Raw genomic sequence first — 14,351 nt, 5'->3', positions numbered from 1 at the left:
ATGCTCAGTGTAATTTATCCAATACACTACCGAGTTACTCATTATGTTCATCAGGGATGATTCAGGCCAGTTGTTCACCAATCAACAACCACTTAGGCTTACTCATACGAGAACTCATTTAGCAGATAAAGGCTATTTTTGGAGAAGGGTTTTATTTATATTGATTGTGACTATGATGTGGGTTGTTGTACCTACTTTGATTGAGTGTAATCCACTCTGAATAACAGCGTCAGTCTAAAAAGTAATGCTAAGGTAGCGACACTGACTCCAGCTGTGCTCTTTTTATGTTAAGGTATATAATAGTAAGTCATTGTGATCAACCCTGAGTTTGACACCTGTATTCAATCTGAACCCTCTAGCTGAGGTGAGAGAGCAAACCTCCGGTGGTAAATTAACTGTGTGTGTGTGTGCGTGCGTCCGTGCGTGCGTGCGCTCGCGGTGGCTAGTATAACTATAATACATCTAAGATGTGTTAATAAGTTATACCCAGCTCAGGGCTCCAGCTATGCATGTGGTTTGCTAACTTGCTAGCTAAGTGTCCAGATCAAGCTTCATGGTTACAGCAGAGATGTTCAACCCCCTCCCGGATCAACATCCCTGTTGCCTAAACTGTTTTATGCACATTTTGTTACAGCCTGAATTCTAAACAGTTGAAATATTTTTTTTCCCCTCACCCATCTACACACAATACCCCAATAATGACAGTGAAAACATGTTTTTAGACATTTTTACAAATGTATTGAAAATTAAATACAGAAATATCTAATTTTACATAAGTACTCACACCCCTGAGTCAATACCTTGTAAAAGCACCTTTGGCAGCGATTACAGCAGCTGAGTCTTTCTGGGTAAGTCTTTAAGAGCTTTCCACTACTTTAAGAGACTGTATATATTTGTTTGACCAGCACCCCGGTTTAACCCCATCAAAACCCCAAATATATGTTTGTAAAATGTTGTTTACAAACACTGTACAGCTTTAACATATAGTTACAACTATTATTTTTGATATCATGGACTATGGATAATAGCTCAATCTATGAATTTGAGCGTGGTTAAATTTCAGACAATATCATTCCGGACTGTGCCTATAAAGCCCACCTCTGACTCACCTCAGTACTCTGCCCACATTAGATACATGTTATGGTCGCTCTGTGATCACCTGATTGTCTTATTACGGTGCACTTAAATGGTATACCATCAGATATGAACCAAGTAGGGGCCAATCAACCTTTGTGTTTTAGGGAAGGGACCATAACACCTACTGGTAGGAAAGTTGAGAGCTTTTATAAATACATACTGCCCCATTTAATTGGAAGACACACAAGACACCACATACGATTAGGGTTTGACAACCTGTTTATAAAGGAGAGAGAGAGAGAGAGAGAGAGAGAGAGAGAGAGAACAGAGTAGATTTGAGATTCTATGAGAGAGAGAGAGAGGGAAAGAGAGAGAGAGAACAGAGAACAGAGTAGATTTGAGATTCTAGGAGAGAGAGAGAGGGAAAGAGAGAGAGCGAAAGAGACGTACCAGAGAAGATTTGAGATTCTATGAGAGAGAGAGAGGGAAAGAGAGAGAGAGAGAACAGAGAACAGAATAGATTTGAGATTCTAGGAGAGAGAGAGAGGGAAAGAGAGAGAGCGAAAGAGACGTACCAGAGTAGATTTGAGATTCTAGAAGAGAGAGAGGGAGAGAGAGAGAGAGAGAAAGAGAGAGAGAGAGAGAGAACAGAGTAGATTTGAGATTCTATGAGAGAGAGAGAGAGGGAAAGAGAGAGAGAGAGAGAGAACAGAGAACAGAGTAGATTTGAGATTCTAGGAGAGAGAGAGAGGGAAAGAGAGAGAGAGAGAACAGAGAACAGAATAGATTTGAGATTCTAGGAGAGAGAGAGAGGGAAAGAGAGAGAGCGAAAGAGACGTACCAGAGTAGATTTGAGATTCTAGAAGAGAGAGAGGGAGAGAGAGAGAGAGAGAGAGAGAGAGAGAGGAAAAGGAGAGGACCAAGTCTTACCTCCACATGATACTGAGACGTCTCCTGCATTATAACATTGGAGTATTTCTTCCGTTGCTCTGTAAAGTAAAACACAGAGAGGTCAAAGAGTGAGTAGGCTACTAATAAAACCCAAACACACCCACGGTTGAGTAGTAGAAAGGTTATATTCATAGTAAGTGTAACCTGCCCTGGTTAATCACTGACTTCTGGTCCACATGTTATGTTGCTATAACCCTTGCTCTGACCCCCGCTATGAACCCTGCTATGACCCCTGATCTGACCCCTGGTATGAGCCCCGCTATGACCCCTAATATGACCCCTGGTATGAGCCCCGCTATGACCCCTGCTATGAGCCTCGCTAGGAGCCCTGGTATGAGCCCTGCTATGACCCCTCTCTATATAATACTGTACGCGTTCTTGAATTTGTTCTGGATTTGGGGACTGTGAAAAGACCCCTGGTGGCATGTCTGGTGGGGTAAGTGTGTGTGTCAGAGCTGTGTGTAAGTTGACTGTGAAAACAATTTGGAATTTTCTACACATGATTGTTTCTTCTAAAAAGAAGAAGTGATGCAGTCAGTCTCTCCTCAACTCTGAGCCAAGAGAGACTGGCAGCATAGTATTAATATCAGCCCTCTGATTACAATGAAGAGCAAGACATGCCACTCTGTTCTGGGCCAGCTGGAGCCCAACTAGGTCTTTCTTTGCAGCACTGGACCACACAACTGGACACTAATCAAGATTAGACAAAAGTAGAGCCTGCAGAACTTGACCATATGACTGGACACTAATCAAGATTAGACAAAAGTAGAGCCTGCAGAACTTGACCATATGACTGGCACTAATTAGGATTAGACAAAAGTAGAGCCTGCAGAACTTGACCATATGACTGGACACTAATCAAGATTAGACAAAAGTAGAGCCTGCAGAACTTGACCATATGACTGGCACTAATTAGGATTAGACAAAACTAGAGCCTGCAGAACTTGACCATATGACTGGACAATAATCAAGATTAGACAAAACTAGAGCCTGCAGGACTTGACCATATGACTGGACAATAATCAAGATTAGACAAAACTAGAGCCTGCAGGACTTGACCATATGACTGGACAATAATCAAGATTAGACAAAACTAGAGCCTGCAGGACTTGACCATATGACTGGACAATAATCAAGATTAGACAAAACTAGAGCCTGCAGGACTTGACCATATGACTGGACAATAATCAAGATTAGACAAAACTAGAGCCTGCAGGACTTGACCATATGACTGGACAATAATCAAGATTAGACAAAACTAGAGCCTGCAGAACTTTTTGGAGTGTGGTGTCAAAATAGGAGAGCATCTCTTTGGTCGGCTCTAGGCAGACCTAATATTTAATGCTCAACTGCTTTTCAAAGGAATAGCTGGATCTCCTCTGTACTGTACTAAACTAAAATATAAATGCAACATGTAAAATGTTGGTCCCATGTTTCATGAGCTGAAATAAAAGATCCCAGAAATGTTCAATATGCACAAAAAGCTTATTTCGCTCAAATTGTGTGCACAAATTTGTTTACATCCCTGTTAGTGAGCATTTCTCCTTTGCCAAAATAATTAATCCACCTGACAGGTGTGGCATATGAAGAAGCTGATTAAACGGCATGATCAGTACAGAAGTGCACCTTGTGCAGGGAACAATATAAAGCCACTCTAAAATGATCAGTTCTGTCACACAACACAATACCACAGATGTCTCAAGTTTTGTGGGAGCATGCAACTGGCATGCTGACTGCAGGAAAGTCCACCAGAGCTGTTCCCAGAGAATTGAATGTTCATTTCTCTACCATAAGTCGCCTCCAACCTTGTTTTACATCATTTGGCAGTATGTCCTGGCCTCACAACCGCAGACCATGCCAGCCCAAGACCTCCACATCCTGCTTCTTCACCTGCGGAACCATCTGAGACCAGCCACCCGGACAACTGATGAAACTCTGGGTTCGCACAACTGAAGAATTTCTGCACAAACTGTCATAAACCGTCTCAGGGAAGCTCATCTGCGTGCTCGTCGTCCTCACCAGGGTCTTGACCTGACTACAGTTCGGTATCGTAACCGACTTCAGTGGGCAAATGCTCACCTTTGATGGCGACTGGCACGCTGGAGAAGTGTGTTCTTCACGGATGAATCCCGGTTTCAACTGTACCGGGCAGATGGGAGACCACATGTATGAAGTCGTGTTGGCAAGCGGTTTGAACAGAGTGCTGCACGGTGTAGGTGGGGTTGTGGTATGGGCAGGCATAAGCTGCGGACAACGAACACAATTGCATTTTATCAATGGCAACTTCAATGCCCAGGGATAATGTGACGAGACCCTGAGGCCCATTGTTATGCCATTCATCCACCGCCATCACCTCATGTTTCAGCATGATAATGCACGGCCTCATATTGCAGGGATCTGTACACAGTTCCTGGAAGCTGAAAATGTCCCAGTTCTTCCATGGCCTGCATACTCATTAAACATGTTACCCATTGAGCATGTTTGGGATGCTCTGGATTGATGTGTATGACAGGGTGTTCCAGTTCCCACCAATATCCAGCAACTTCGCACAACCATCGAACTGGAGCGGAACAACATTCCACAGGCCACAATCAAATGAACATAAAGCTGTCATAGGTTTAGGACAGAATCAGTATCATATGTCATGTTCATTATCATATGTCATTATCATATGTCATGTTCAGTATCATATGGCATTACCATATGTCATGCTCAGTATCATATGGCATGTTCAGTATCATATGGCATTACCATATGTCATGCTCAGTACCATATGTCATGTTCAGTATCATATGTCATTATTATATGTCATGTTCAGTATCATATGGTATTACCATATGTCATGTTCAGTATCATATGTCATGTTCAGTATCATATGTCATGTTCAGTATTATATGTCATTATTATATGTCATGCTCAGTATCATATGTCATGTTCAGTATCATGTCATGTTCAGTATCATATGTCATGTTCAGTATTATATGTCATTATTATATGTCATGCTCAGTATCATATGTCATGTTCAGTATCATGTCATGTTCAGTATCATATGTCATGTTCAGTATCATATGTCATGCTCAGTATCATATGTCATGCTCAGTATCATATGTCATGCTCAGTATCATATGTCATGTTCAGTATCATATGTCATGCTCAGTATCATATGTCATGTTCAGTATCATATGTCATGCTCAGTATCATATGTCATGTTCAGTATCATATGTCATGCTCAGTATCATATGTCATGCTCAGTATCATATGTCATGTTCAGTATCATATGTCATGCTCAGTATCATATGTCATGCTCAGTATCATATGTCATGTTCAGTATCATATGTCATGCTCAGTATCATATGTCATTATAATATGTCATGCTCAGTATCATATGGCATTACCATATGTCATGCTCAGTATCATATGTCATGCTCAGTATCATATGTAATGCTCATTATCATAAGTCATGTTCAGTATCATATATCATTATCATATGTCATGCTCAGTATCATATGTCATGTTCAGTATCATATGTCAATATTATATGTCATGTTCAGTATCATATGTCATGTTCAGTATCATATGTCATGTTCAGTATCATATGTCATGCTCAGTATCATATGGCATTACCATATGTCATGCTCAGTATCATATGTCATGCTCAGTATCATATGTAATGCTCATTATTATATGTCATGTTCAGTATCATATGTCATGTTCAGTATCATATGTCATGTTCAGTATCATATGTCATGTTCAGTATCATATGTCATGCTCAGTATCATATGTCATGTTCAGTATCATATGTCATGTTCAGTATCATATGTCATGCTCAGTATCATATGTCATGCTCAGTATCATATGTCATGTTCAGTATCATATGTCATGCTCAGTATCATATGTCATGCTCAGTATCATATGTCATTATCATATGTCATGCTCAGTATCATATGTCATGCTCAGTATCATATGTCATGCTCAGTATCATATGTCATGTTCAGTATCATATGTCATGTTCAGTATCATATGTCATGCTCAGTAATTCCCCTTTAATTTTGCGTCTGGCCCTTTAATGTGAGGATTGTGCCTCTAATGTGCTGCAAATACCTAGCGAAATGGTGTAACGTATTCCAGGCATGTGTCAGTCTAGCGATGGTTCTGTACTGTTGCTGCTCATTTCATGGCAAAGTTTACAAATAACAAATAATAGACACAAATGATATACTTCCTAATGAAATACTTCATGAAATACTTCCTCATGAAATACTTCCTAATGAAATACTTCCTAATGAAATACTTCCTAATGAAATACTTCCTAATGAAATACTTCCTAATGAAATACTTCCTAATGAAATACTTCCTAATGAAATACTTAATCATGATACACTTCCTCCTGAAATACACTTCTGCTAGGTAAGCCTACTTTGCACTTAACATTTCATTGAGAAGGTTTTGGGGAAAGTATTTCTGTCAACCTGCAAGATGGGGGCAATATTTCTGTAAATTAATTGTCAGATATTGTGATGTCAATGTTACATTGACTAGATAGCAGTTGGGAGCTTGTGGTGTCTAATAATTGTGAGATTTGTTTAAGACAGAATTGTTTGGTAAGCTACTAATAGGTGGGCTGCACACTACTGGTAGATGGACCTGTTATATGTATAACCTGGCTTCTGGGCCTGAGTAACAGGCAGTTTACTTTGGGCATGTCAGTCAGAGAAGAAGTGGAGAAAATAGGGGCCTATCCCAGAGAGGTTATCACTCTCCATAAATATCCTAGACTACAGTTACTATATACTGTATCTAACCTATCCCTCTCCATAAATATCCTAGACTAGTCACTATATACTGTAGCTAGCTTATCACTCTCTGTAAATATCCTAGACTACAGTTACTATATACTGTATCTAGCTTATCACTCTCCATAAATATCCTAGACTACAGTTACTATATACTGTAGCTAGCCATTAGCCTAGATAATTACTGCGTATTTGGCATAACAGTTCTAGTCAATGCAGTCCCATAGGGCTGTGGTCAACAATATTGCACTATATAGGGAATAGAGCTCTGGTCAACAGTAGGGCACTATATAGGGAATAGAGCTCTGGTCAACAGTAGGGCACTATGTAGGGAATAGAGCTCTGGTCAACAGTAGGGCACTATGTAGGGAATAGAGCTCTGGTCAACAGTAGGGCACTATGTAGGGAATAGGGCACTAGGGCACTATGTAGGGAATAGAGCTCTGGTCAACAGTAGGGCACTATGTAGGGAATAGAGCTCTGGTCAACAGTAGGGCACTATGTAGGGAATAGAGCTCTGGTCAACAGTAGGGCACTATGTAGGGAATAGGGAGCCGTTTGGGAAGCAGTCCTCTGTGAAAGCCGAGCCCCATCATGTATTATTGATGATTGACATTTAAGCCAATCAATTCACAGCGCTGCTGCTGCTCTTTTGTCACGCCGTAGGAGGTGAAAAGATGTACAGCCGGGGACTACAGACTAACAACCTCCGAGACCACTGATAGGAACTACACGCTATCACAACAGCATATAGTGGAATGGGTTGAGAGCTTCAAGTTCCACTGGTGTCCACATCACCAAGGACCTATCATGGTCCAAACACACCAACACAGTTGTGAAGAGAGCACGACAACGCCTCTTCCCCTTCAGGAGGCTGAAAAGATTCGGCATGGGCCCTCAGATCCTCAACAAGTTCTACAGCTGCACCATTAAGAGCATCTTGACTGGCTACATCATGTAGTGTTGTGTGGTCTCTCTTGTCGTGATGTGTGTTTTGTCCTAGATTCTTTATTTAATTAAATTTGTATTTTTAATCCCCCATCCCTGTAGGAGGTATTTTGCTTTTTGGTAGTCCGTCATTGTAAATAAGAATTTGTTCTTAACTGGCCTGCCTGGTTAAATAAAGGTTAAATAAAAATTAAATAAATTCTAGGAAGTACCTAAAAATGGTCAAAGACTTCAGTCACCCAAGTCATAAACTGTTTTCTCTGCTACCGCACGGCAAGCGGTACCGGAGCGCCATGTCTAGGACCAAAAGGCTCCGTAACAGCTTCTACCCCCAAGCCATAAAACTGCTGAACAATTCATCAAATGGCCACCCGGACTATTGAACCCCCCCCCCCATTTGTTTTGTACACTGCTGCTACTCCCTGTTTATTATCTATGCATAGTCAATTTACTTCTACCTACATCTAAATATTATCTCAATTACCTCGACTAACCTGTACCCCTGCACATTGAGTCAGTACTAGTACTCCTTGTATATAGCCGAGTTATTACCTCAACTACCTGGTACCCCCGCACATTGACTCAGTACTGGTACTCCTGCACATTGACTCAGTACTGGTACTCCTTGTATATAGCCGAGTTATTACCTCAACTACCTGGTACCCCCGCACATTGACTCAGTACTGGTACTCCTTGTATATAGCCGAGTTATTACCTCAACTACCTGGTACCCCGCACATTGACTCAGTACTGGTACTCCTTGTATATAGCCGAGTTATTACCTCAACTACCTGGTACTCCCGCACATTGACTCAGTACTGGTACCCCCGCACATTGACTCAGTACTGGTACTCCTGCACATTGACTCAGTACTGGTACTCCTTGTATATATCCGAGTTATTATTATTTTATTGTGTTACTATTTCCCTTTTTAGCAAATTTTTCTTACTTTTTAACTCTTCATTGTTGTGAAAGGGCTGGTAAGCAAGCATTTCACAGTAAAACCTACACCTGTTGTATTCGGCGCATGAATGATGACTGCTCCTTTAAACAACAGACAGTGATAGAGCACCTGCATCTATTCCTCAAAGAGCACCGTCACCTAGGCTACTAAATTCTGACTGGAAAATGAGATTGTAGGCTACATTGGAAAGGACCTATAGGTGGCTGCTGGTGGAATATATTCTAAAACAGGTAATTTCTTACAGACGCGATTGAGAAAACAGTCAATCTAAAGATAAGACGGTCAATCTAAATATTATGAAATCCATTCAAAAATCCTAGATCAAACCACTTACATTAGCATATTCAACCTACATTAGCGTATGTAACTTACATTCGCATATTCAAACGACATTGGCATATTGAACAGTCATTAGCATATTCAACACACATTCGCATATTCAACCCGTATTAGCATATTCGACGTACATTAGCATATTCCAATGCTTAATCGGAGCAGACTTTAGTTTTTCTACTGCAATTAAATATGCTGTGATGACTCTTGATGATAACATGGTTTTAGACCAATGATGTAATATATATGAACTTTGAACTGCACTGTTACAGAAGCACCTTTGTACTTTGTATAGTTGATTTAATGGTCTCCAGAATGATGTGCTCGTGCTGGTGCTTAATGGCTGTTTTTAAGTGGTGAAACACGATACACATTTCCACTATGGGTGGACAATAAAAGTGTTTATCATTCTACTTCACATCACATGAGTGTGTTCAAACAATAAACCAGTTACCCATTGTCTTGGAGAGACTGTCCTGTCATCAAACAGTAAACCATTGTCTTGGAGAGACTGTCCTGTCAAACAGTAAACCATTGTCTTGGAGAGACTGTCCTGTCATCGAACAGTAAACCATTGTCTTGGAGAGACTGTCCTGTCAAACAGTAAACCATTGTCTTGGAGAGACTGTCCTGTCATCGAACAGTAAACCATTGTCTTGGAGAGACTGTCCATGTAAATCATTGTCTTGGAGAACTGTCCTGTCATGTAAACCATTGTCTTGGAGAGACTGTCCTGTCATCGAACAGTAAACCATTGTCTTGGAGAGACTGTCCTGTCATGTAAATCATTGTAAATGTAAACCATTGTCTTGGAGAGACTGTCCTGTCATGTAAACCATTGTCTTGGAGAGACTGTCCTGTCATGTAAACCATTGTCTTGGAGAGACTGTCCTGTCATGTAAACCATTGTCTTGGAGAGACTGTCCTGTCATCTAAATTGGGTGACATTTGGAATGCATCCCTATATTCCCACCTCCTGCCTGCAGTACCACAGAACACACTTCGGATATTGAATTGCCACTGCCATATCACCTCACCTTCAGAACCTAAGGATTCACACCATATGGCCAAGCTGCAAAATGACTGTTTCATAAAAAGGGTTAGACAGAAGGTTAGCAGTGTGGTTAAGGTTAGGGTTGAATCAGATTTTGACAAAAATCATTTGTAGAACTTCCTGATTTGCAGCTTGGCCAGATAGTGGCATCTGGAACATAGCCCTATCAACGTTTCCATCTCTCAGGCTAGCTGATTTCCCTATCAACGTTTCCATCTCTCAGACTAGCTGATTTCCCTTCAACGTTTCCATCTCTCAGGCTAGCTGATTTCCCTATCAACGCTTCCATCTCCGAGGCTAGCTGATTTCCCTATCAACGTTTCCATCTCTCAGACTAGCTGATTTCCCTTCAATGTTTCCATCTCTCAGACTAGCTGATTTACCTTCAATGTTTCCATCTCTCAGACTAGCTGATTTCCCTATCAATGTTTCCATAACTCAGACTAGCTGATTTCCCTATCAACGTTTCCATCTATCAGGCTAGCTGATTTCCCTATCAACGCTTCCATCTCTGAGGCAAGCTGATTTCCCTATCAACGCTTCCATCTCAGGCTAGCTGATTTCCCTATCAACGTTTCCATCTCTCAGACTAGCTGATTTCCCTTCAACGTTTCCATCTCTCAGGCTAGCTGATTTCCCTATCAACGTTTCCATCTCTCAGACTAGCTGATTTCCCTATCAACGTTTCCATCTCTCAGGCTAGCTGATTTCCCTTCAACGTTTCCATCTCTCAGGCTAGCTGATTTCCCTATCAACGCTTCCATCTCAGGCTAGCTGATTTCCCTATCAACGCTTCCATCTCTCAGGCTAGCTGATTTCCCTTCAATGCTTCCATCTCTCAGGCTAGCTGATTTCCCTATCAACGTTTCCATCTCTCAGACTAGCTGATTTCCCTTCAATGCTTCCATCTCTCAGGCTAGCTGATTTCCCTATCAACGTTTCCATCTCTCAGACTAACTGATTTCCCTATCAATGTTTCCATCTCTCAGGCTAGCTGATTTCCCTATCAACGTTTCCATAACTCAGACTAGCTGATTTCCCTATCAACGTTTCCATCTCAGACTAGCTGATTTCCCTATCAACGTTTCCATCTCTCAGGCTAGCTGATTTCCCTATCAACGTTTCCATCTCTCAGGCTAGCTGATTTCCCTATCAACGTTTCCATCTCTCAGGCTAGCTGATTTCCCTATCAACGTTTCCATCTCTCAGACTAGCTGATTTCCCTTCAACGTTTCCATCTCTCAGACTAGCTGATTCCCCTATCAACGTTTCCATCTCTCAGGCTAGCTGATTTCCCTTCAAAGTTTCCATCTCTCAGACTAGCTGATTTCCCTATCAACGTTTCCATCTCTCAGACTAGCTGATTTCCCTATCAACGTTTCCATCTCTCAGACTAGCTGATTTCCCTATCAACGTTTCCATCTCTCAGGCTAGCTGATTTCCCTTCAACGTTTCCATCTCTCAGACTAGCTGATTTCCCTATCAACGCTTCCATCTCAGGCTAGCTGATTTCCCTATCAACGCTTCCATCTCTCAGGCTAGCTGATTTCCCTATCAACGCTTCCATCTCTGAGGCTAGCTGATTTCCCTATCAACGTTTCCATCTCTCAGACTAGCTGATTTCCCTATCAACGCTTCCATCTCAGGCTAGCTGATTTCCCTATCAACGCTTCCATCTCTCAGGCTAGCTGATTTCCCTATCAACGCTTCCATCTCTCAGACTAGCTGATTTCCCTTCAACGTTTCCATAACTCAGGCTAGCTGATTTCCCTTCAACGTTTCCATAACTCAGGCTAGCTGATTTCCCTATCAACGTTTCCATCTCTCAGACTAGCTGATTTCCCTATCAACGTTTCCATCTCTCAGACTAGCTGATTTCCCTATCAACGTTTCCATCTCTCAGGCTAGCTGATTTCCCTTCAACGTTTCCATCTCTCAGACTAGCTGATTTCCCTATCAACGCTTCCATCTCAGGCTAGCTGATTTCCCTATCAACGCTTCCATTTCTCAGGCTAGCTGATTTCCCTATCAACGCTTCCATCTCTGAGGCTAGCTGATTTCCCTATCAACGTTTCCATCTCTCAGACTAGCTGATTTCCCTATCAACGCTTCCATCTCAGGCTAGCTGATTTCCCTATCAACGCTTCCATCTCTCAGGCTAGCTGATTTCCCTATCAACGCTTCCATCTCTCAGACTAGCTGATTTCCCTATCAACGTTTCCATCTCTCAGACTAGCTGATTTCCCTTCAACGTTTCCATCTGTCAGACTAGCTGATTTCCCTTCAACGTTTCCATCTCTCAGGCTAGCTGATTTCCCTTCAACGCTTCCATCTCTCAGGCTAGCTGATTTCCCTATCAACGTTTCCATCTCTCAGGCTAGCTGATTTCCCTATCAACGCTTCCATCTCAGGCTAGCTGATTTCCCTATCAACGCTTCCATCTCTCAGGCTAGCTGATTTCCCTTCAATGCTTCCATCTCTCAGGCTAGCTGATTTCCCTATCAATGCTTCCATCTCTCAGGCTAGCTGATTTCCCTATCAACGTTTCCATCTCTCAGACTAGCTGATTTCCCTTCAACGTTTCCATCTCTCAGGCTAGCTGATTTCCCTATCAACGTTTCCATCTCTCAGACTAGCTGATTTCCCTATCAATGTTTCCATCTCTCAGGCTAGCTGATTTCCCTTCAACGTTTCCATCTCTCAGGCTAGCTGATTTCCTATCAACGTTTCCATCTCTCAGACTAGCTGACGCTTCCATCTCTCAGGCTAGCTGATTTCCCTATCAACGCTTCCATGTTTCTCTCAGGCTAGCTGATTTCCAACGTTTCCATAACTCAGATGCTTCCACGTTTCTCTCAGGCTAGCTGATTTCCCTATCAACGTTTCCATCTCTCAGACTAGCTGATTTCCCTTCAATGCTTCCATCTCTCAGGCTAGCTGATTTCCCTATCAACGTTTCCATCTCTCAGACTAACTGATTTCCCTATCAATGTTTCCATCTCTCAGGCTAGCTGATTTCCCTATCAACGTTTCCATAACTCAGACTAGCTGATTTCCCTGATCAACGTTTCCATCTCAGACTAGCTGATTTCCCTATCAACGTTTCCATCTCTCAGGCTAGCTGATTTCCCTATCAACGTTTCCATCTCTCAGGCTAGCTGATTTCCCTATCAACGTTTCCATCTCTCAGACTAGCTGATTTCCCTTCAACGTTTCCATCTCTCAGACTAGCTGACTCCCCATTTATCAGGCTAGCGTTTCCATCTCTCAGGCTAGCTGATTTCCCTTCAACGTTTCCATCTCTCAGACTAGCTGATTTCCCTATCAACGTTTCCAGGCTCTCTCAGACTAGCTGATTTCCCTATCAACGTTTCAGGCCATTTCTCAGACTAGCTGATTTCCCTTCAACGTTTCCATCTCTCAGGCTAGCTGATTTCCCTTCAACGTTTCCATCTCTCAGGCTAGCTGATTTCAGGCCTATCAACGTTTCCATCTCTCAGGCTAGCTGATTTCCCTATCAACGTTTCCATCTCTCATACTAGCTGATTTCCCTTCAACGTTTCCATCTCTCAGACTAGCTGTTTTCCCTTCAACGTTTCCATCTCTCAGGCTAGCTGATTTCCCTTCAACGTTTCCATCTCTCAGACTAGCTGATTTCCCTTCAACGTTTCCATCTCTCAGACTAGCTGATTTCCCTTCAACGTTTCCATCTCTCAGACTAGCTGATTTCCCTATCAACCCTTCCATCTCTCAGACTAGCTGATTTCCCTTCAACATTTCCATCTCTCAGGCTAGCTGATTTCCCTTCAACGTTTCCATCTCAGGCTAGCTGATTTCCCTTCAACGCTTCCATCTCAGACTAGCTGATTTCCCTTCAACGTTTCCATCTCTCAGGCTAGCTGATTTCCCTATCAACGCTTCCATCTCTCAGGCTAGCTGATTTCCCTTCAATGCTTCCATCTCTCAGGCTAGCTGATTTCCCTATCAACGCTTCCATCTCTCAGGCTAGCTGATTTCCCTTCAATGTTTCCATCTCTCAGGCTAGCTGATTTCCCTTCAATGTTTCCATCTCAGGCTAGCTGATTTCCCTTCAATGTTTCCATCTCAGGCTAGCTGATTTCCCTTCAATGTTTACATCTCAGGCTAGCTGATTTCCCTTCAATGTTTCCATCTCAGGCTAGCTGATTTCCCTTCAATGGTCCATCTCAGGCTAGCTGATTTCCCTTCAACA

General features: G+C 42.2%; 1 protein-coding gene across 2 annotated transcripts in view; it reads right to left on the bottom strand.

The window, feature by feature from the left end:
• The window catches only part of LOC139376507 (epidermal growth factor receptor kinase substrate 8-like protein 2), a 103,428-nt gene that overhangs the window by 49,075 nt on the left and 40,002 nt on the right, over positions 1–14,351 (bottom strand). For both annotated transcript variants that reach the window (XM_071119202.1, XM_071119194.1), the window contains one exon: positions 2,008–2,066. In XM_071119202.1, coding sequence (XP_070975303.1) covers positions 2,008–2,066 — 59 coding nt within the window. The remainder of the gene's footprint in view (positions 1–2,007; positions 2,067–14,351) is intronic.

This window comes from Oncorhynchus clarkii, chromosome 2, assembly GCF_045791955.1.
Source record: "Oncorhynchus clarkii lewisi isolate Uvic-CL-2024 chromosome 2, UVic_Ocla_1.0, whole genome shotgun sequence".
Lineage (NCBI taxonomy): Eukaryota > Metazoa > Chordata > Actinopteri > Salmoniformes > Salmonidae > Oncorhynchus > Oncorhynchus clarkii.
This window is presented reverse-complemented; position numbering and strand designations above follow the sequence as displayed.